The sequence below is a fragment of the Dasypus novemcinctus genome, chromosome 19 (assembly GCF_030445035.2).
Source record: "Dasypus novemcinctus isolate mDasNov1 chromosome 19, mDasNov1.1.hap2, whole genome shotgun sequence".
NCBI lineage: Eukaryota > Metazoa > Chordata > Mammalia > Cingulata > Dasypodidae > Dasypus > Dasypus novemcinctus.
This window is the reverse complement of record NC_080691.1, coordinates 82,050,870-82,073,673: the sequence shown is the minus strand read 5'-3', so window position 1 is coordinate 82,073,673 and position 22,804 is coordinate 82,050,870. Positions and strand designations below refer to the sequence as shown.

Sequence of the window (22,804 nt, the reverse complement as noted above, 5' to 3'; positions counted from 1 at the left end):
CAACAAACCTACAACTATTTTGTACCTGCACAATATGTTAGTATATTGTACAGTATATTACCCTGAACATGTATCACTAACTTCTTAAGCTCTATTTCTATATAATATATTTTACAAATTTCCTTACTAGTGTCTCACTGCTTTGGCTGCTAGGAAGCTCATTGCCCATTACAAACCCAACTCAGTAACTAAAACCCAAACTTCATTGTTATCTCAATAATTATTCCCCTTTTTGCTCAAATTTACAAAACTTTAGTTGTTTTTTTTTTTTAAAACATCTTAAAACCAACTGTTTCTTGCAGACTGGGCAAATGGTAAGCTGTAGCTGGGGCCTCAGCTGTGGCTGGCGCTGGGCAGTAAAGGGCCACAGGCTGGCCACCCCCTCCCGCTGGTGGCCCCACGTCTGTACTTAATGGGCAAATTCCCAGTTTAAATACCTCCCACTGTTCCTCAAAGGAATCACAGGTTGCCACCAGCCCCGGGGACCCTACAGGGCTGGGAGCACCCCCCCACTGAGCACTGACTCCGTGCTAGAGAGTGGCCACCAGCCGAGATTTACTCACAACAAAGCATTCTGGTCCTTAGCAGCCACCCTGGGGCAGGGGCTCAGGTCTCGGGACAGCTCAGACACTGGCAGGATCACACCAAGGTCCACTGGGCAGCCCTGCCTGGCTGGCGGAGGCTCTGGGTGAAGATGCCAGGGACAGAGGAGCCGTGTTACTGCGTCGAGCTAATGTCCACACACCTGCCTGACCCTAGACCAGGGCCGGGGCCAAACCTGAGGCCACAACCACCTCCCCACGAGGATCCGCCGCCGGCCACAGCCAATGGACCAGAGCGCCTGCTCTTCCGAGCCGGCCGTGCAGGTGGCGGAGAACAAAGGTGCGCTAGATGCAGGCGGTCACCACCATGTAAATTTATTACTCCAATGGCGCCGATACAGCTGCAGGGGCCCGTGGAGACGCCACACAGGGCTTCCTGCCCTCGAGTTTCTGTCCAGAGAGTGAGAGCCGCCCGCTCAGTCGTCCTTTCCGGAGGATCCTGCTACCGGCCGTTCACCCAGATAAACCTCTTAATGCGTTTATTTACTGTTAGTTTTTTTTGGACATTTGAAATTCCCTCTGAAGAAATGGAAAAAAAATAGCATTGGTGCCCCACCCCGTCCCCACCCTGCCAGCCAAATAAGTCCCTGTGCAGAGGGCGTAGCAGCCGCCCCTCAACCTCCTAAAATAAATATCGGCAGAAACGGCATTGAGTGTTAACGCTGAATGACGGCCCGGGGCGGGCCCCGAAACCTTTCAGGCAGAGGGTCCCTGCGTCTGGACAGTCTCGTGGTGCCAGCCACGCGGCCGGGAGCGGGCAGGGCCCGTGGGCGCCTACAACTTGTCCAGGAAGTTGTCCAGGGCGGGGATGCCCTCCTTCAGGCCCTTGCGCTTGCGGGTCTCAGCCACCACCTGGCTGGGGCGGCTGGTGCTGTCGAAGGGGTCTCCAGGCAGGATCTGCCAGTGGTCGAACACGCACTGCGGGAAGGCCTGGCCGCCGGTGTTGGACCTCAGGTCGGCGGTGAAGCCTGCGGGGGCACAGAGGAAGCCTCAGTGGGCAGCCGTGCCAGCCCGGCCACTGCTCCCTGTCCACCAGGTAAGCCCCTCGGAGCCTACAGCCCAGGGCGCTAGGCTCACCCCATGCCCACCCACAAGGGGAAGATGGAATGCCACAGCCCCGTGGGCAGGCCCTCAACGCGCCACCCTTGAGCGCCCCCTAAGCTGGCTTAGACACCACCCTGCTGGGCTCCCCTCCCCTCCAGAGGGGCCTGCGCCTTGACACCCCGGCCCGTGCGGCAGACGGAGCCCTAACCAGACGCCCTTCTTGGCTGTGGGACCAGGAAGCCACTTTCCCTCCAAGCTCGTGCAGTGGGGGCCCACACTGGGGGCTAAGCCTGGCCCCCGCCCGTCTTCAGGGCAGCCTGGAACTGGGCTGCCACTTGCAGACATCGCCACCCCCGCCACCCCCCCCCAGGTCCCCTCCTGGAACAGGGCTGGCCTGAGCATCAGCACACGGGACCAGGTCCCCCAGCTCGGCCGACCGAGTGGCCAGGGGCCTGGGGGCTGCAACCCGCACAGCCACACTCACCGAAGGACTCGTTGACAGGCAGGTAGGCCTTCACGACAAACATGGGGGTGCCGGCCACCTGGGACTCCTCGAAGACGTGGCCCCGCTTCCGGTTCAGAACACCGTAAATGCCGCCGACCACCTGTTCCGGGCACTGTCAGAGAAAGAGGCTGTGAGGCTCTGCTCGGGAGCAGGGGAGCGGCGCCAGCGGCTGCGGGGCAGCCCCTCACCTGGATCTCGACAAGGTAGATGGGCTCCATGAGGCGGGGCTGGGCGGTGAGCACGCTGGCGTAGAGGCAGCGCCGGGCCGTGGGGATGATCTGGCCGCCCCCGCGGTGGATGGCGTCGGCATGCAGCGTCACGTCGTGGACATCAAAGCGGACCCCCCGCATGTTCTCCTCGCACAGCGCACCCTGCGGGACGGGCAGAGCCCGCCGTCACAGGTGGGCAGCCCCCCACCCGCAGCCCACTCCGGGCCCCTTTCCCAGGGCTGCGCCACTATCTGCCGAGCAGCTGAGTTCTCGCAGCAAGTCCCGGGGCGAGGACAGGCGCCCCCGCCACACACACCTCCTTGGTGGCCCACTGGAAGCCGGCCACCACGCTGTCCTTGATCTCGTTGAGGTACTGCACGCCCTTGGTGATGTCGGTGAGGATGTTGGGGCCGGTGCCGTCTGGCCCGAAGCACCAGATCTTGCGGGCCTCGGCCACGTCCCACTCGTACTTCTCGGCCAGGTAGCGCGCCCGCTGCTTGAGCTCCTGGCGGGCAGACACCTCGCCCTTGTCGATGTCCTCGGCCAGGCCGTCGGGGAAGGGCCGCGCCTTCATGTACAGCCGGTTGTGCTTATTGGGGGACTTGGAGAGGCAGAGCACATTCGACTCCTCGCTGACCGTCTCGCGGTACGAGACGACTGGGTCAGATTTCTGCAGGGAGAAACGACAACACGGCAGTCACACCTACTGGCAAGCAGCAGCGGCTTTCCAAAGGGCATCAGGTTTTAAAGGTTCTCCTGGTGAGCGAGGCCACACAGACTGCCATTGACTGCCACAGACAAGCCCGCCTACGGGGCACAGAGCTGTCCCCAAGTAGTGCGTGCAGGGCAGGACCACGGGCCCGTGGCAGGCTGCCTGCTCCCGCAGGACTGGCCCAAGCCCGGGTTGGGGTACACATTGTGTTATTACAGACAACGAAAAATGCTACACTGTTCACATCCCCGAGACAGTCGAGGGCCATCCCTCTGCAACGTGAGAACTTGATCAATGCTTACTTTCTATGGCCAGAAAACACAATGTTTACTTTCTATGGCCAGGAAACACAAGAGCAAAAAGGCTTGAGGCCTGATGAGACTGCGGGAAGCTTGTGGCCAAGCCCCACATCCAGTGGAAAAGCACCTGCACACCTGAGCTCCTTGGCTCTGTACAAAGGGACTGAAACCTGAGTCCGCAGTCCGTGGAGGTCACAGGCTGGCTGCGGACAGATCCCCGCGCTGCCTGGGTGCCCCTGCCCCCGCCCCCGGCAGGTGCGCGCCTGGCCCACCTTGATGGGGATGCAGGCGTGGTCCTCCTCCAGGTCCTTCAGGCAGATCTCCAGGTGCAGCTCACCTGCCCCCGCGATGATGTGCTCCCCCGACTCCTCGATGATACACTGCAGGGAGCCAAGCGCCAGCAGTGAGTGCAGACCCCGAGGTGGGTGCTCCTGGGCCCCAAGTTTCCTGTTCTCTTGGGAAGGTTTCCCGCCACGGCTGCCAGCGGCGCCCCGTGCCCCCCACTCCCCGTCACGCCCGCAGCGGCCCACCTGCACCATGGGATCCGACTTGGCCAGCCGCTTCAGCCCCTCCACCAGCTTGGGCAGGTCAGCGGGGTTCTTGGCCTCCACAGCAACCCTGACGACGGGGCTGACGCTGAACTTCATCACGCGCATGTTGTGGGCGTGCTCGAAGGTGGTGATGGTGCCCGTCTTCACCAGGAACTGGTCCACGCCCACCAGCCCCACGATGTTCCCGCAGGGCACGTCCTCGATGGGCTCCACGTAGCGGCCCATCATCAGGATCGTCCTGCGGGAGGGGCACCGCAGCTAAGCCCACCCGCCAGGTCCCCAGGCCGGGCCCCGCCCCGCCCATCCACCCACCAGGAGCCTTGGCTACCCCCTGGTACGTGGTAAAACGGCCTCCACCTCGGAGGCTGAGGCCCAAGCAGTAAACGGGGGCCGCCTGGACGCCCAAATGCAGGACAGCGGACCCCTACGTCACCCCACCTCCACCAAGAGTGGAACTGAGTCCGAAAGAATGAGCTCCTCGAGGAAAAAGCAGGCAGGCGCCTGCAGGCCCTGCTGCCCCGCGAGGGCCCCTCAGCCATTACGCTCAAGGCAGAAGCAACGAAGTAAAAACACAGAGGCCAGACCTCACCAGAATTAAGAACCTTCGTGCATCAAATGACCATCACAAAAGTAAACAGGACCTACTCGGCAAGTGGAAACACTTGAAAACCCCATGTCCAACCACAGTTTTAATCGTAACCAACATCCTCAAAAGAAATCCTACGTCTTAGTGATAAAAAGACAACCCGCTTAAAAAATTTTCAGATGGGCAAAAAATCGGACATTTCTCCTGATAAAATAGCCAAAAAGCACAGGAAGACAGGCTCAACATCGCTGGCTGTTAAGGAAATGCAAATCATCTGCAAAGCATTTCACACTCACTAAAATGGCACCCATTAAAAAAAATTACAAACTACAAGCACCGGCGAGAATGTGGGGTAGACGCTGGTTCTCTGGTGGTGGGGTGTGGGACGGTGTAGCTGCTGGGGAAGCCCGGTGCTTTTTCAGAGATACAGATGGAACGTTACATGGGCAATCCCACTCCTAGGTACAGATCCCGGAGTGAAAGGCCGGGCTCCAACAGACATGTGCATGCCCGAGTTGTGTTCCCAGAGCCAGAGTCACAACCACCAGAGGATGGACGCCAGCCAGGTGTCCGTCGACAGGTGAAAGGATCAACAAAATACTCTATACAATGGCACAGCACTCAGCCGTAAAAAAGGAACAAGGTCCTGATACCCGTGACAAGAACAAACCTCAAAGCACCTTGATGAGGAATAAACTAAACCCGACATCACAGGACAGGGGCTTTGTGATCTCAACAATATGAAACGACAACAAGCAAAAAAGCAGTCAGAAGGCGCCACCCAGGTTCCTGGGACACAGGTGGTGGCAGGAACAGGGAGTTACTGCTTAAGCTGCTAAGTGTCTACTGGGTTGATGCTCCTCTGACAGTGGCGGCGTGACAGCACTGAATTAGATTACTGGTGGTTACGAGGGAAGGCGTTTTAGGCTGTGCACGTGACTAAAACGCTTATTTACCAAGTCCAGAACCCTCCCAACGCAGTGAGTCTTGCCGTGGAGCCCTGGGTTCTAGGTAGCGGTCCAATTACAACGCATGCCCCCCTCAGGAGCCACCCGAGCCCCGCACCTCGGCCAGGGGTGCTGGCAGGCGGACGTGCTGACGCGTGCTTTCTGCCTGACTTTCCTGTGACTCACATCTAATAAAGCCAAGAGCAGGGGCCGCGGTAGCCAGCCCCCCAGCCCCTCCAGGGAGCCTGCCCACCTGCAGAGTGGACACGGCGCTCGGGGCTTGCGCTCGGGGGTGTGGGGGACAGCCCCGGCGGCCCCGCGCTCACCTCTGGATGGGCTTCAGGTAGAGATCCTCCTTCTTCCCGGGCGTGTAGTTGGGGCCCATGATCCTGACCTTCAGGCCCGTGGACACCAGCCCCGAGAAGACGCGCCCGAAGGCGTAGAAGCGGCCCTTGTCAGAGGTGGGCACCATCTTGGAAATGTACATCATCAGAGGGCCTTTGGGGTCACAGCTTTTGATGCCTGAGGAGAGAGACCCCACGGAGAGTGACTCCTGCGGCCTCGTGCTGCGCTCGCCCTCCAGAGGCCCTGAAGCCGAGCAGCCAATAGACCTCGGGAGCCACAGGCTCTGCCCGGGCACCGCCAACGGCCGGCCCAACCCGGGGCGGCGGAAGCAAGAGCCCAGAGCCAGGCCAGCGAGGCGCAGCGCTGCCCCTACCCATGGCGGCCTCGTCGTCGGGGGGCCCCTCGTACAGCAGCTCGCAGCGGTACTTCTGGGCCGTCACAGGCGAGGGCAGGTGAATGGTGATCATCTGCAGCAAGGCGTCCCCGGCGGGCAGCCAGCGGCGCATCACAGCCTGCACAGGGCGGGGTCAGAGGGACAGCTTTGGGGACAGCTGAGACCCTCAGATCAGGCACCCATCTCCCCTCCCATGGGGAAGCTGAGCACATGGGCGTCATTAGAGCACCGTGACCCCAAGAGCTCGGGGTTTCTGCAACAGGGCTGCAGCGCAGGAGCCCGAGCAAGCGCCCGCTCCCCCTCCCCGGTGGCTGCCTGAGCTCTGCTGGGCAAAGGGGACCACAAGGGCCAGGGCTGGGCCCCCGGGGCCGCCCGCTCACCTTCAGGAGCGGCTTGCCTTCTTTGTCCTTATCTTCGCTGTCCAGCTTGATGTCCAGCTTCTCAATCAGTTTTGCTGTCTCCTCTTTCTTGAAATTCATGATGGCATCAAACACCTGAGGCCACGGCGGCAAAAGAGTGCACTTGGCAACGCAATTCCTGCTGGAGGCCAAGGCCAGCCACGGGGCCAGGCTGCAGCAGCCCTGCTCCCCCGCCACAGGAGGGTGGGCCCGGGAACGTGGAGGCTGGAGACCCTCACTGTGGACTCAGAGCCTGACTTATGAAGCCATCACAATTCCCCTCTTTCGTCACCCCACTCCCATTCCCCTGCAGGAATCTCGGGGTGCCCCCTCCGCCTGCCTGTGCCTGGAGCACCCACCCTACACGCTGCGCAGCAATCAGCAGCAGGACGGGTGCCAGCCTGCTGGAGCCGCAGGATCACAGAGGACGTGCGCACGGCACACCCGGCTCGCCTTGGCTCTCAGGCCTCACCTTGAAGATGGGATCCAGGATGAGCTGGCAGAAGGTCCGGGGCAGCTTCTTCCCATCAGGGCTGGTGGCGGACTTGCTGAACTTGCCGTTGGCTGGGTCGAAGTACCTGGTGGCAGAGAAGGCCCAGGCGCCCTGCGTTATGGGGACAGGGTGGGCAGCCACAGGGAGGCGCAGGGGCAGGGCTCCAGGGGGGGTCTCCCCCGGCCCGCACTCACCGGTCACCCCACAGCTTCTTCATCATGTCCTCCACCTTCTTGGCCCGCTCGGCAGGCCCCAGCTGGCCCTCGCCCTTGGCGGCAAACTTGGCCACGTACATCTCGGCGAACTGCTTCAGGGTGAAGGCCCAGCCATGGAGGCCGGACCCAAAGCCGACGGTGCCCAGGACGGGGTCGATCTGCGGGAAGGAAGCCCCGGCGGGCCATGAGGGGGAGGCGGGGAGGCCCGAGCAGAGCAGCCGAGCCCCCGGGCACTGCCAGCATCAGACACTGGGTTTCTTCAGAAGACGTCAGGTCAAAGTGAAGAAACTGCAGTCATCACCTACCAGCTGCCTGCTTGCCTCCGCCCCCACCCAGCTGCCAGGTGGCCCCAACACCTGTGCCCTCCCTCCCGAGGTAGGCTGCCCACCCAGCATCCCCCAAAGAGCCAGGTGGACTCAGTTTTAAACCACCCCACCCCTTTCCTGTCTCCCCAATGTCACTGGTGAAAGTCTCTCACCAACCCTCCTGCCCCCACCCAGAGTGGCCCCGCTGAGCTCCGAGGGCAGAGCCAGGCCTGGAGGGGACGCGGGCCCACGGACGCACCATGATGTTGCCCATGGGGCCGCTCTCGCCCTCGCCGTAGGTGGAGATGATGACGTTGACGTTCTCCACGATGCGCTGGAAGGTCTGGTAGAGCTCCTCCGTCTCCAGCTGCAGCTCGAGCAGGGCCCGGTCCATCTTGTTCATCATCAGCACCGGCTTGATGCGCTCGGCGATGGCCTGCCGCAGCACCGTCTCCGTCTGCACGCACACGCCTGCGGCCGGGACGGGGGTCTGTCACCCGGGGCCGGGGTCCCGGGGGCTCTGCGGGGAGGCGGCCCCTGCTTACCTGACACGCAGTCCACCACCACCAGGGCGCCATCGGTGACCCGGAGGGCGGCTGTCACCTCTGAGGAGAAGTCCACGTGCCCAGGGGAGTCGATGAGGTTGATGAGGAAGCCGGAGCCGTCCTTGCTCTGCTTGATGAAGTTCAAGTCGTTCTCAGAGAGCTCGTAGAAGAGGGAGATGGCACTGGCGAGAGGGGCGAGGGGTCGGGCCGAGCCAGCCAGGAGCCCACAAGCACGCAGGCCTGTGGGGGCCTCCCCAAGACCCCTACTTGCACCCAGGACCCGCCCCAAGGGTCAGGACGGACGGCCTTCAACTCCTGGGGTTGCGATGCCAATAAAGCCAGGGCAAGCTCAAGGCCACCCCACCGCCCCTCCCCTGCGTGGCTCATCCCCAGACAGACTTCACCTGGACAGCCTGCAGGGCGCACTGCCCAGTCCTCCTCCCCTTCCACGACCAGCCCACCCAGACACACGACCCCTGCTCTGGGAAGCCAGACCCCGGGTACCCCAAAAGCGACCCCCGACCCTGCCCCCCTCTCCCCCAACCCCACCCTCCTCTCCCCCAACCCCAGAAGAAAAAAGCTGAAGGCGAGCGACCAAGCACCTGCCAGCCCCTGCAGCCCACGGCCAGCGCCCTCACTCTGCCGTGGGCTCCTCGACCTCGCACTGTTGGGGACAGGGACACGCCGGTCACGGCCGCCCTTCCCAGGCTGCCTTGAGGGCTCGGCAGCCTCCCGTGCCGCCAGCAGCTCGCCTCCCAGTCGTGACAACCCCAGCAGTCCCCAGACATTGCCAAACACGCCTCACGGGATAAAACTGCACCCCCTCCCTCCCCGGAAGGAGCCACTGGGTTAACCCCAGCCTCTCCGAGGCCCTGCAGCCCCCAACACTGGCCCACCCCTGAACCCTGCACGCGAGCTGCTGACCCTTCCCTTCTGTCTCCCCTGGATTCGAGACCGGCCTCCCGGGGCTGAGCCGGTGCCAGGGGTTTCCCGGCAGAGGGCGGGCGCTGGCCGCCGGCCTCCCCCACCCCCCGGGGCCGGGGCCGCCCGCCGCCCGCCCAGGTCCAGAGGGCAAGCCCAAGCCCGGGGCGCTCACGTCGACTTGATGGTGATGCACCGCTCCTGCTCGTCCTTGCGGGTGTCGGTGAAGCGGGTCTCCCCGGCGCGGGCGGAGGCGATGATGCCCGCCTTGCAGACCAGGGAGTCCGTCAGGGTGGACTTGCCGTGGTCGACGTGGGCGATGACGGACATGTTCCGGATGTTGGCCTTCTTGTCCATGATGGCCCGGATCTGGTCCACTGTGAAATTCACCTGGGCGCCGGAGGGACGGGGGGGAGGCTCAGCGCGGCCCTGGGACCCGCCTGGAACTCCGTCTGGGGGTCAGCGGGCGGCCCTGCCGCTCCCACCCCAACTTCCCAGTCTCACTGGGCCACCGCGGGGACGCCTCCCCAAAAACCACTCCCCCAAGACGCCAAAGAAATCCCAAGTCCAGCTGTCATTTATTCATTTGGAGGTGACAACCCAAAAGGGGGGGGGGGGGCTGGAAAAGAAGTCTCTGAGGTTGAGGACAAATTTCCTTGAGGTCGGCTACGGATACGAGGGGATCCCTTCAAATATACGGGGACAGGGGGCCTCCCCCACAGCGCTTTGGGGTTGCCACTGCCGCCCCACCCTTCCTTTGCCCAAAGATCTCTTTAAAATCCAAGGTCACCCTTGGATGCCACCTAGTACGTGGCATTTTTACATATGCCACCCCCGGGCAAGCTAGGGAGCTTTTGGGGGGACCCCAAAAAGCACAAGCTTCCACCTCGTGGCTCAGAAATCCATTTTTCACAGAAGAGAGACGTGTAAAGGACAAGGACCCAAACCAAGGTTACACGCCGCTCCCAGGAGCGGGGGTCTCGCTACGTCTCGGCTTTGCCATCCCGCTGCCCCCCACGGGTCCCCCCCCAGAAATTCCAACCACCCCCGGCCCGCGGGTGCCATAAGGAGCCACGGCGGCGCCCGGCCATTACGGCGCCTGCCACATCGTCACCCCCACCCCCACCCCACCCCGGCCCGGGCCCCGGCGAGGCGCGCGGCGCCCCCCGGAAGCAGCCCCGCGGCCCGGGCGAGCGCGGGGCGCGCAGACATGGCGGCGGCCGCTCCCCCGGCCCCGCGCCCGCCGGCCCCGCCGCCATGTCTCCCGCCCCCGGCGCCCGGGCGGCCCCACAGCCGGCAGCGCCGACCCCGCCGAGGCGCCGCCGCAGCCCCCGGCCGCCGGCCGGCCGGCGCCCGCTCACCATGGTGGCGGATGGCGGTGGATTCTCCCAGGCAGATCCGAGCGAGGCCAAGCGCGCCGACGATGGCGGCGACGACGGCGGAAGAGAACGCTGACGTCAACGCCAGGCCTTTTATAGGCCGACGCCGGTTGGGCAGGTCAGCTGACCGCGCTGCGGGGGCGGGGCGAAGGGTCGCCGCGCGCAGGCGCAGGGACGCCCTCGCGGCGCTTAACCCGTGAGGCGCCGGCCTGGCTGCCGCAGAGGGCAGGGGCTGCGTTCCCACGGTGGATTTTCCGGGACCGCGCGGGTCTGCCCCAAGCTGGGATGAAATATTCGGGTCCGCCAAAGCAAGAGCGCCGTTTGAGCTGAGACTAGTAACAAGCAACTCTTATCAGCTTCCAGGACGCCCAGCACTTCTGTTTTACAAGCACATTTCACGGTCAAGAACTGGGGTTCTTTGGGGTCCGTGAGCTTGAATTGAAATTTTAAAAAAACAAAAACATGATTCTCGCGGGGACGTGTGAGTGTGCGTGGGATATAGTTATTAAATAATCCGCAGGATAGTGTGGATTTAGGAAGGGGTCCATGGTTTTCACCTGACTGGCAAAGGGGTGATGGAACAAAAATGGTTAAGAACTCCTGATCAATTGCCCCCTGGTGAGTCTTACCAAGGGCAATTTCCCGGCTTTGATCTTATTAAGTAAAGTGATACCCCTGGGAGAAGCTGGGTCAAGGATACTTGGGACCCCTCTATTTTTGTAATTCCTTGTGAATCTCTATTTCAAAATAAAAAGGCTTTTTCATAAGCAGGTGTTGAATTGCGCACTGATAGCTGCAGTGTCCCAGGCATTATTTGAGGCGCTATGGAAAGAGCAGTGAGTAAAGGATCTCACTAGCTCCGCCACTGTGCCTTTCCTTCCACCAGTTACTTGACTCTCTCTGTGCCTCAGTTTCCTCGTCTGTAAAAAAGGAGTGTTCAGGGCTACCTTCTCGGGAAAGTAAAATGAGTTCCACACGTGGCAAGAGATTAGCCCCTAGGACGCCGAGCTCAAGGCACGGTTCGCTCTTTTAATTAGCAGTCCTTGCTACTAATGGAACTTTTGTTCCGAGACCTGGTTTACGCCTGTCAGGCGGCGGGCTGAGCGCCTGGCGCGTGCGATTTCATTTTTTAGCTCATTTCCTGTCCAGGAGGAGGCGCAGGAAGACTGTTTAGCATTTGTGTCCTGATCTGACCCTGAGAAAGTTGTATTCTAGATCTTTGGCTCGAGGGAGCGAATTGGCATCCCATTGAGATTTTTTATTCTGGAGAGAGAGCCCACTTCGGTTCACGGCACCTCGTGGGCGCTCAGGAAGTGTCTCTCGCGTCCACGAGTGCGCCCTCGTGGGCGCGAAGCAAAGCCCCCTGGAGAGCCCTTCCCTTAGACCCACTCTCAACACCTGGGGGGCGGGGGCTTCTCGGGCTACGGGGGGGAGAGGCGAGCGTCCGCAGAAAGCCACGCCCGTTCGCTTCTGGACCTTGAAGTAAGCCTGTGCACCCCCGACCCCCGCGAATGCGCGACGCCTTTGGCTTCTCGTGGTCACAGCCCTGATCGCGTTTAGCTAACAGTGGCTTCCGCTGCCGCCATCCCGCGGGACCCAGGGGGAAACTGAGGCAGCGAGGAGCTGCTCGATACCTCTCTCTTAAACGACCGAGGCTCGGGGCGCGTTCTTAGCTCGTTTTTGGATCAGTTTGACGAGGCATGCCCTGGCGCCGTTTGGAGGGCGCGTTCTCAGCAGATGGGTATCCAGTTTCCCGTTTTCCCTTTAAACACGTGTTTACGTCTTTGAATGCATTGAGCACCCGCTGGGTGCTGGGTCCCGCGTCCCTTCGCAGCCGTTTGTCCTTCCTTCTTTGCAAAAAAAAACGGGGCATTGCAGACACGAAAATGCGAAGGTTTTCGTGCGTATGGGGGTGGGGTGGGGGGTCGGATTTGCTCTCCCGGGAAGAGTTTGCTTTTCTTGGAGACAATTGGGTGAAACGTAAGATAAAGAAGGGAGGGAGTTTACGCCGATCGCAGACCTCCCGTCCTTCCCCCGCGGCGCCTCCCACCCCGCAGCGGCCAGGGACGCCCCAGATGCTCGCCAGCTGCAGGGGGCGACCTCCCCCGCCCCCGCCCCCCGCGCTCCCGCAGCGGCCGGGAGCGGGGTCCTCAGCGCCGGGCAAAGGCAGCCAGGTTCAGGGTCTGCAGTCATAAATACGGGCGGGGGCGGGGGCGGGGCGGCCAGGGACCGGCAGCCCAAAACTAACCAAAAAAAACCAACATTCCCTCCTCTGCAGGGAGCCTCTGCTGCGCGTGCGCCCGCTGCGGCGCCCGGGAGGGCCGGGGGGCCCGGCGGCGACCCCTGCTGGCCGCCGGCCGCCACTGCGCGCCGCGCCTCTCGGCGGCTCGGTCGTTTACTCCCAGGCGCCGCCCAGACTTGCTGAAAATCAAGTCATTCATTTAAGGCCCCTCACGTCCTGGGCTTCGGGTGGGCTCGTTGACGGATGGGAAAACTGAGCTTCAGAGAAGTCCTTCGCCCAAGATTCCGCAGCTAGTAAGGGTGGAGCAGACTGTGGCTAAAAAAAAGCATACTTGAAAAAAAAATATGGTTTAATGGGGGCAGCTGAACGGGTTTGGGTGAAAGGAATTATCCTGGACCAGGAGACACTCGCCGAACTGCAGCCACCAGTCGCCAGGGGAAAGGGACTGCTTGCAGAAAGAAGATGGTCCGTAGAGTAGCTACAGCACCTGAAGAAATGAGGGGTAAACGAGGTCTCTGGTAATGAGCAGGTGAATAGTTTGCAAACCAAGGGATGGCCATGCGCCTTTACAACGCTAAAATTCAGGCAGCTCCACCCACCAACGCTGTCCCCCTTACCAGCCACACTGAGACGAAGCAGCTGGGAGAAATCCAGCATCTTAAACCAGCTTGGTGCTACAGTCTGGCTAATTTAAGGAATCTTGTTGAAGCTCTGCCCAAACAATCTGGGGGTGGAAAAAGCACCCCTTTCTCCCGGAGAGGAGCAAGAAAGTTCCAGATGTTGAGAATTTTCCTGAGGCTTCCAGAAATAAGGCAAGCCGAACTGAGCCGCTCCTGAAGAAGTCAGAACTTGAAGTCCCTTGGAGCGGCTGTTAAGACTGTGACTGCTTTTTTAAAGTTGTTCTGCTGCAGGGTCGAAGAAAATCTAGATCTCTAATATTTTTTCAGCTCAAGGGCACTGCAGCTGTCTCTAGTTTTTGCCTCTGCACGGTTTGTTCTTTGCAGCTAATTAAGCGGAAGAAGCCTGGAAATAAAGTTTGAAAACAAAGGCTCATAAAGTTCTTGGCCTAGTTTAAAAAAAAAAAAAAGTTAAAATGGCAAAGTTCACGTCATTACCAAAACAAAAAACAAATCTTTTTTCAATCAGGAAGTTATCCTGCCCCACTACTAGATGTATTTCAGATGTGGTTAGTCAAAGCCCATCACCCTGAGATTACATTCTGCCCCTCACTAGCTGTGCTATGTTGGGCAAGTTACTTAGCCTCTCTGAGCCTTAGGTTCTGCATATAGAATGTGGAATAGTAACAGAACTTATTTTATGGATTTTTTGCAAGGCTTAAAGAAATTAGTATTTTTTAAAAAGCACCCAGCACCCAATGTCTAGCAGACACTTACTGTTCCCTCATGCAATGGAAGTGTTAAATTTTACATACATTATATTGCCATCACTCACCCTACAAGCATTTATTAGGCACCTACTACATTGCAGCCAGGGCTGCCTAGGATGGGGGTTCCAAAAAACTCAGTCATTGAGATACTACTTTTTTTAACTTTACTTTGTATATTTAATAATTAAAAATATGAACAATTCAAAACTAAAAAGAAAACATGGCTGAATAAAAATATACATTTCTCAGTTAAGTACTGGATACATACAAAAAATTTTTTTTGAATCATAAAATATGTTACCCCATATATTAGTTCATAGTAACACAATCCTACAGTCATTGTCCTGTTGTGTCTGGCTTGCTTCACTCAGCATAACGCCCTCCAGGTTCCTCCATGCTACATATGCTACACGACAGCGTTTCTTCTTCCAGCTGCGTAATAGCCCATCGAGTGAATATGCCAGTTTGTTTATCCATTCATTGGTTGATGGACACCCGGGTTGTTTCGAACTTTTGGCAATCACGAATGATGCCAAAATGATGAGCATTGGAGTGCAGAAAGATATTATGTTTACACAATCTTTTAAAAATAAAGATGAAAGCCCGGAGCAGACGTAGCTCAGTGGTTGAGCGCCTGCTTCCCATGCATAAGGCTGTGGGTTCCAGCCCCGGTCCCTCAAAAAAATAAAGCTTCCAAAGTCCACAGCAATTTTCAGTGGACTTTCATCCACTGAAATTCTTTTATCAGAATATTTTTAAAGGATTGGATCAGTGCTACTCGGTTTGCCTTTCGCCGCGGCGTCCAGTATGGCTCCGGCACAGCCCTTGTAATTTTGTCCCAGCCCCACTGGACGCATTTTGTTCTCACTCAGTAGCCTCAGGAAAGGGCACCTTTGGCCTCCCTCTGGAGGGTTGAGCAAACTGGGGCTGAGGGAAAACCTGGCAGCGTCCCGGCGAAAGCTGGCAGGTGGTCACCGAGCCACACTGAGGCCTCTTGGCAGATACGGGCTCACTTACACCTGCACGGGGTCTCCTTCTGTAAGTGGTGGGAGCAGCCCCAGTCTCCAGAAGCACAAACCGGTGGGTCTCAGGGAATGTAACAGCCAGTCAGAACTCGTCTTCTAGAAGAGCCTTTACGGACCTAGCTGAGAGCCCTGAGCAAGCTGTTTTGTTTTCCCACCCCCACCCCAAATGACTCCCTCATCTGTTTCACTCTTGCTTTGTTTTGGGGTTTTTTTGCTCATTGTCTGCTTGTTGTTTTGTTCAATGTCTGCTCGTTGTTTGTCTTCTTTAGGAGGCACTGGGAACAACCCTGGACCTCCCGTGTGGGAGGCGAGTGCCCAGCCACTCGAGCCACATCCACTCCAGCCAGCTGTTTTGCATTTCTTTGCTGTTAAGCTACATTTGGGGCCTCAGGGCTGGGGGGGCTTTCCACCGGACCCCACCCATCCCCGCCAGTACACACACACCCATCGGCTTTGTGCTACCGGTCAACCTTTCACCCTGGTTTACAGCTTCTCCCCAGACGGAATTCCGTACACCTGTCAGGCCCACCAGGGCACATAGGTTCAGCAAATATTTCCTAGGAGCCTCTGGTGTGCCTGGCTGGTGCTGTTCCCAGGGTCAAGGACACATGATAAGAATCCCTGGCCTCGTGTCCTTGTGGAGCTGACCGCCTCTTGGAAATTAAATATTAAAAGGAGGCATCAGGAAGCAGGTGTGGCTCAAGCGAGTGAGCTCCCGCCTACCCCATGGGAGGTCCAGGTTCAGTGCCTGGCGCCTCCTAAAGAAGACGAGCAAGGCGGTGAGCTGACGTGACAGGCAGGTGCGGTGAGCCAATGCAACAGGAGACACAAGGAGGAAAACATAATGAGAGACCCAACAAAGCAGGGAGAAGAGGTGGCTCCGGTGATTAGGCACCTCCCTTCCGCATCGGAGGCCTCAAGTTCAGTACCCGGTGCCTCCCAAAAAAGAAGACCAGCACACAACAAGCAGACACGGCAAAATGCTAACCATGGTGGGGAGACATCAATAGACAAAATAAATGTGGAAAAATAAACAAATCAATAAAATGAGGCCGCAAGTGTGTACCCAAATCAAACCTTTCAGATTATGCCAGGAGGGAGAAGGGGACTGAGCAGGGAGAAGGTATAACAGGGGAGGGCTGTCCTCCTCCCTGGAAGATCAGGGAGAGCTTCCCAGAGGAGGAGGCTCTTGGGACGTTACCTGAAAGATGGGAAAAGGGGCCAAAGTGGGGAGGGCAATCCAGGGATTTGGGAACAGCCAGTGCCATGGCGTGTTAAAGCAACAGAAAGAATCTCAGTGTGGCTGCCTCAAACCCTCCCCCCAGCAGGCTGCAATGCCAGCTCTCTGAGAAAAGCCCAGGAGAGGCATATTTTAAAAGCGGGAAAGCAGCTGCGTTACTCAGGCCCACCGCGGCCCGGCTCTGGGACAAGCGTGGGCAGGCTTTCTCCTCCAAAGGCCAGACAGAAAACGTTCCCAATTTCACGGGCAGCACGTTTTCTCGACCTCTACCCTCATGGCTCTGCCACGCACAACGCGGAAACGAATGGGCGTGGCCGGGTGCCAATAAAATTTCTTGGTGGGTGCAAAAAACGTGCATTTCGAATCCTTTCCATGAGCACGGAATATTCTTCTTTGGGTTTTTTTCCTTCAACCCTATGCAAACCATTCTTAGCATGCGGGACATACAACAAGAGGCAGCCTGGCCGGATTTGCCCCCCTGGGAGGGGGCAGCGCCTGTTCTAGGAGGGGGGTGCCTCTCTCATTTATCAGGCAAACGGGGGCGCTTTTTGGCTGGAAGGTTGTGACAGACGTTCACCCTCCATAGAGGAATATAGAAAGGGCGCAGAAGGGTCGGGGAAAACTTGGATGAGTTTTTTTTGTTTGGTTTTGTTTTTACAAACAGCACCAAGATTACATACAGGGAAGCGGATGTGGCCCAATGGATAGGGCGTCCGCCTACCACATGGGAGGTCCGCGGTTCAAACCCCGGGCCTCCTTGACCCGTGTGGAGCTGGCCCATGCGCAGCGCTGATGCGCGCAAGGAGTGCCATGCCACGCAGGGGTGTCCCCCGCGTAGGGGAGCCCCGCGCGCAAGGAGTGCGCCCCGTAAGGAGAGCCGCCCAGCGCGAAGGAGAGTGCAGCCTGCCCAGGAATGGCGCCGCCCACACGGAGAGCTGACACAGCAAGATGACGCAACAAAAAGAGACACGGATTCTGGGTGCTGCTGACTAGAATGCAAGCGGTCATAGGAGAACACACAGCGAATGGACACAGAGAGCAGACAACGGGAGGAAGGGGAGAGAAATAAATAAAAAATAAATAAAATAAATCTTAAAAAAAAGGTTATAGACAAAACATGGGTAGTCCCCCACAAAGACCCCCTTATGCCTCTTCCACTCACTACACACCCCCCAAGATTCCTTTGTTGCCTTTTTTTAAGAGATTTATTTATTTATTCATTCATTTCACCCCCCTCCCTCCCTCGTCTGCTCTCCGTGTCCACTCGCTGTGTGTTCTTCTGTGTCTGCTTGTCTTCTCATTAGGCGGCTCCAGGAACTGACCCCGGGACCTTCCGGAGTAGGAGAGAGGCGCTCATTCTCTTGCACCACCTCAGCTCCCTGGTCTGCTGCATCTCTTACTGTCTCTCCTCTTTTTGTGTCTCTTTTTGTTGCGTCATCCTGCTGCATCAGCTCTCCCCATGGGCCAGCACTCCCGCACGGGCCGGCACTCCTCGTGGGCCAGCACTCCTCGTGGGCCAGCACTCCCGCACGGGCTGGCACTCCTCGTGGGCCAGCACTCCCGCACGGGCCGGCACTCCTCGTGGGCCAGCACTCCTCGTGGGCCAGCACTCCCGCACGGGCTGGCACTCCTTGTGGGCTGGCACTCCTCGTGGGCCGGCTCGCCGCACGGGCTGGCACTCCTTGTGGGCTGGCACTCCTCGTGGGCCGGCACTCCTCGTGGGCCAGCACTCCTCGTGGGCCGGCACTCCCGCACGGGCTGGCACTCCTTGTGGGCTGGCACTCCTCGTGGGCCAGCACTCCTCGTGGGCCGGCACTCCCGCACGGGCTGGCACTCCTTGTGGGCTGGCACTCCTTGTGGGCCGGCACTCCTCGTGGGCCGGCACTCCTCGTGGGCTGGCACTCCTCGTGGGCCAGCATTCCCGCACGGGCTGGCACTCCTTGTGGGCTGGCACTCCTCGTGGGCTGGCACTCCTCGTGGGCTGGCACTCCTTGTGGGCCGGCACTCCTCGTGGGCCGGCACTCCTCGTGGGCTGGCACTCCTCGTGGGCCAGCATTCCCGCACGGGCTGGCACTCCTCGTGGGCCGGCACTCCTCGTGGGCCAGCACTCCCGCACGGGCCAGCACTCCTCATGGGCCAGCACTCCTCGTGGGCCGGCACTCCCGCACGGGCTGGCACTCCTCGTGGGCCGGCACTCCTCGTGGGCCGGCACTCCTGCACGGGCTGGCACTCCTTGTGGGCTGGCACTCCTCGTGGGCCGGCACTCCTCGTGGGCCAGCACTCCCGCACGGGCTGGCACTCCTCGTGGGCCGGCACTCCTCGTGGGCCAGCACTCCCGCACGGGCTGGCACTCCTCGTGGGCCGGCACTCCTCGTGGGCCAGCACTCCCGCACGGGCTGGCACTCCTCGTGGGCCGGCACTCCTCGTGGGCCAGCACTCCCGCACGGGCTGGCACTCCTCGTGGGCCGGCACTCCTCGTGGGCCGGCACTCCCGCACGGGCTGGCACTCCTCGTGGGCTGGCACTCCTCGTGGGCCGGCACTCCCGCACGGGCTGGCACTCCTCGTGGGCCGGCACTCCTCGTGGGCTGGCACTCCTCGTGGGCCAGCACTCCCGCACGGGCCAGCACTCCTCGTGGGCCAGCACTCCTCGTGGGCCAGCACTCCCGCACGGGCTGGCACTCCTTGTGGGCTGGCACTCCTCGTGGGCCGGCACTCCCGCACGGGCCGGCACTCCTCGTGGGCCGGCACTCCCGCACGGGCCGGCACTCCTCGTGGGCCAGCACTCCTCGTGGGCTGGCACTCCTTGTGGGCTGGCACTCCTTGTGGGCCGGCTCGCCGCACGGGCCAGCTCGTCTTCACCAGGAGGCCCTGGGCATTGAACCCTGGGCCTCCCACATGGTAGACGGAAGCCCTACAGCTTGAGCCACAGCCGCTTCCCCGTTGCCTGTTCTTGAACTTGGCGTACCTGAAGTCCTGCGGTGCCAGCTCTCTGATACCCAGCTTCTCGCCCTCCACAGGGCCTATGAAGATCTGCCTTGGTTGGGAGCCGCTGGGCTCGCTTTCATTCTCGCTGCTATGAACGTCTTTGCCCGTCGGGCAGTGGGTGTGCCGTGCGGTGGTCGCCGCTTCCAGGCTGTGACGTAGGCAGCCGCTGTGGGAGGCTCTGGCACATGTCCCGGCTGCCTTTTCCTTGGGGTACGTCCCCTGGCGTGGAGCTGCTGAGTCACTCGGCCTGCAGCTTCGGGAGATCCACGAGTTTTGAAAGCAGGATGGGCCGTGATTTAATTGCACCAAGCTGATCCGGGGAAACAGGCTTCCCCGGGGACCCCCGGGAAGTGTGGTCACCCTGTTCATGGGAGGGACAAGGAAGTGGAGAACCCCAAGGCTGCACCCCGCCCCCCAACACATGTCATGCCAGCTCTAAGCCTCATCGGTAAAACGGAAGAAGCAATTATTGCCCCAGGTCACTGGATCCCACTGGGGGGCGATTCTGCCCCCCCCCCCCAGACACTGGACAATGTCTGGGGACCTTATTTTTCCTCTAATAATAAAATAGATTTATTATCCTATAAATCAAGGCTAGTAAGCTCAGAAGCATACATTGCATGAAGCCACACCTTCTCCAGGCTGGGGCAGGTTGGCTTGCCATATTTTGGGAAGGGGGCTACTGGCATCGAGTGGGCAGGGCCCAAGGTTCTGGGCCCCCTCCAGTGCCCACAGCAGCCCCAATGTCAAGGACGTGGGAAACCCGGAAACTGTGACTTAACGTGGTAACGTGCCTGACCTATTTCAGAATGCGCGGCGGCAGACAGGACGCATTCATTCAGCAGCTGTTCCGCGAGTGCCTCTGGCCAGCCAGGCCTTCGTGGCCCCGGCAGGGAAGAGACGAACCTCTCCGAGTTTCTCCTCTAGGAGGGCAAGGCGGGGCAGGTGATAAAGAAATGCCTCACACTGGCAGTATGTCCGAGGCCCAGCCGTGCTGTGAAGAGGACAAAGCGGACTCAGGCATGGGAGTAAACATTTTCCACGAATGGGGTGGTTGGAGAAAGCCTTTCTCGGTAGGGGACGTGGGCGGAGAGACCCGAGGTCGCAGAGGGGTGGAGCCCAGCGTCGGCCTGCGGGGAGGGGGAGAGCCTGGCCAAGGAACCGCCCGTGCAAAGGCCCTGAGGCAGGACATGCCTGCGTGTGGGAGGAACAACGAGGAGGCCTGCGTGGCTGGAACGGAGGGAACTAGGGGAGTGGGAGGAGGGGACCGGGCAGGACGTGTGGGGCCGGGTGGGCCGCGGGGAGGGTGTGGGCTTCCGCTCCAAGCGAGGTGGGAGCCTTGAGGGGCTGTGGGCAGAAGGAGGGGCGGGCTCTGACTCAGGTGCTCACTGGCGCCCTCTGGCGGCCACAGGAGGAACAGACCGTGCGCCCCTCCCTCCCCCCTGTAGAGGGGGCACCTGGGCGCTGGGACTGGCGCTCAGGAGTGTCCATTTCGGCCACGGGCGAGCTGGCAGGAGTCTGAACTAAAGCTGGCAAAGAGCGGGCCGGTGGCTTTTAGGTTTGCTGTAAGAAAGTAGGGGGGCAGATGTAGCTCGGGGGTTGAGCACCTGCCTCCCACGTCCCGGGTTCGATCCCTGGGACCTCTGAAAATAAAAAAATATAAAAATAAAAAGTTAAAAAAGCTCAATGTGCTGCCCGAGGGCAGAATTGCAAACAAACCTTTCTTCTCCATCCCCTTCACCTCCCCCCACCCCGCTTCCGGTCCTGCCCCCCCCGCAGTCGATGTCCACGCGGCCGGCCACTGGATCTCTGTGGACACAAATCCTATCTTACCCCTGAAGGAAAGAAACCCTTCCGTGGCTTAACTTTGCCACTGAGCTGAAATTCAAACTCCTTGGCTGGCAAACCACTATGTTGGCCCACGATTATGTGGGATCCCACCACCGTTTGCTATTATTTTATTTTATTTTTTTGACTGGTCCATGGGATCCTAAAATCTCGGGAAAACAAAGGGATTTCGGTAGGCAGGAGTGAAAGGGGCAGTCAAGGGCCCGAAAATCTCCAAGTAAAAACTGTCGACTTGAGGATTTTCAGCTCCCCTTGAAGCTGCCCCCTTTGGAGGCGAAAGAATCCTAAGGATGCAGAAGAGAGTAAGGGCCTCTGTGAAAGACCCTCCTCTACTGCTTGCCTGATAACAGAACCCTTGTTCTGAAGCTGGGCAGATGGCCTTCTGGGATAATGACTACATTTCCCAGCCTCCCTTGCAGTGAGATGTGGGCGTGTGGCCAGTCCTGGCCAATGGGATGTGAGAGGACGTTAGGGGCACAACTGACAGGAAGTAGTCTTTAAGGGGGTACTTCTTTCCTCTCTACCTGTCCTCCTTTTTTCTCAGTGGACTGTAGGCATGATGGCAGGAGCTCCAGCAGCCACCTTTGACTGTGAGGTGGATGTCACGTTTAGACCAGGATGGTGACAAGAGCAAAGGAAACTGGGACTTTGGGAAAAAAGCATGGAACTGTCTTCTTCTTTGGTCTCTTTTCCATGAAGAAGAAATATATTTTGGGCTTGTTGAAGCCACTTTGATTTTTGACGGCACCTGCCATCAAATGAATCCTAACTTGTTTGGTTACAAGAATAAATAACATTTAAAAAAAAAGAATACATAACACTAGCTAACATTTTTTGAGGGCTCTGTGGTAGGCACGGCTCTAAGGGCTGAAGAGATACGCTTCCAGCGAATGGTCGATTGGGAGAGGCGATTGCCATGGGACCTGAGCGTCCCCGCGTGTTCTCCCGGGGTGTGCCGAGGACGCCAGGCTCCGAACCCTCTTTCCCTGGGCCCTTTCTAAGGATCATGTTTGTAGAAAGCAAGCAGGAGGGGCGAGTTGACACCTCTCTCGGAGAGCAGGCTTGCATCCCGCCTGCTAAAGAAGCGGTGCAGTCTCCCAGCTCGGTTCCTCAGTTGCCATGCAAGCCTGCTGGGCTGACAACATCCACCTGCGTCCTTTGCGGTGACTCGGGGGACACGGGGGGACAACACGATACTCATGCTGCCTGCTGCAGCGTGAGTCGTAGCGCCCTTTGTTTCTGACCCAGGAGTCTTGTGTCTTCTGCCAGCCTCCGTGAAAAAGTAACAGGCTGGGAAGGGGATGTGGCTCAACGGACGGAGCATCCGCCTACCATACGGGAGGTCCGGGGCACCCAACTGCTTGAGCCACACCTGCTCCGTCTTGTGATTGTTTTGACTGGAAGGTAATAGAAATGATACTACGTGACTTCGAAGTCACAAAGGGCATGTGGCTCCTGATTTGTCCACTAGAATGTCCACACTTGGATTCCTGAGGCCACCACGTGGTGAGGAAGCTCAAGCCACCTTGAGACTTCGTTAAACAGGCCCAGCTGAGCCGTGTCTGGACTCCTGACCCACAGAAAACTCGAGATAATAAATGTGTATTGTTCTAACCTGCTAAATTT

At 59.2% G+C, this 22,804-nt stretch overlaps 1 protein-coding gene, 1 long non-coding RNA gene and 1 other non-coding gene across 3 annotated transcripts; all 3 read right to left on the bottom strand.

Annotated features, from left to right (window-relative positions):
• Positions 1 to 900: 900 nt before the first annotated feature.
• Positions 901 to 10,516, bottom strand: EEF2 (eukaryotic translation elongation factor 2). Its single transcript, XM_058282101.2, has 15 exons — positions 10,433 to 10,516; positions 9,247 to 9,461; positions 8,151 to 8,332; positions 7,865 to 8,076; positions 7,280 to 7,458; positions 7,065 to 7,170; positions 6,575 to 6,688; positions 6,174 to 6,312; positions 5,782 to 5,977; positions 3,902 to 4,160; positions 3,644 to 3,751; positions 2,677 to 3,030; positions 2,340 to 2,522; positions 2,131 to 2,263; positions 901 to 1,570 (listed from the first exon to the last, which is right to left on the bottom strand). Exons 1-15 carry the CDS (start codon positions 10,433 to 10,435, stop codon positions 1,377 to 1,379), a joined length of 2,577 nt encoding a protein of 858 aa, XP_058138084.1. The 5' UTR covers positions 10,436 to 10,516; the 3' UTR covers positions 901 to 1,376.
• Positions 7,541 to 7,605, bottom strand: LOC111763176 (small nucleolar RNA SNORD37). Its single transcript, XR_002796093.1, has one exon. It is a non-coding gene; the product is annotated as a small nucleolar RNA SNORD37 (small nucleolar RNA).
• A 2,507-nt stretch (positions 10,517 to 13,023) lies between the features above and the next one.
• LOC139437046 (uncharacterized) lies at positions 13,024 to 13,704 on the bottom strand. Its single transcript, XR_011646616.1, has 2 exons — positions 13,310 to 13,704; positions 13,024 to 13,179 (listed from the first exon to the last, which is right to left on the bottom strand). It is a non-coding gene; the product is annotated as an uncharacterized lncRNA (long non-coding RNA).
• Positions 13,705 to 22,804: the final 9,100 nt, after the last annotated feature.

Bases quoted from the DNA above. Each gene is read 5' to 3' on its own strand.
- EEF2 (XM_058282101.2), bottom strand. The intron at 7,459-7,864 runs GTGCGTCCGTGG...TCCTTCCCGCAG, and splicing joins GCCCCATGGGCAACATCATG to ATCGACCCCGTCCTGGGCAC. The intron at 3,031-3,643 runs GTGGGCCAGGCG...TTCTCCCTGCAG, and splicing joins ACGCCTGCATCCCCATCAAG to AAATCTGACCCAGTCGTCTC.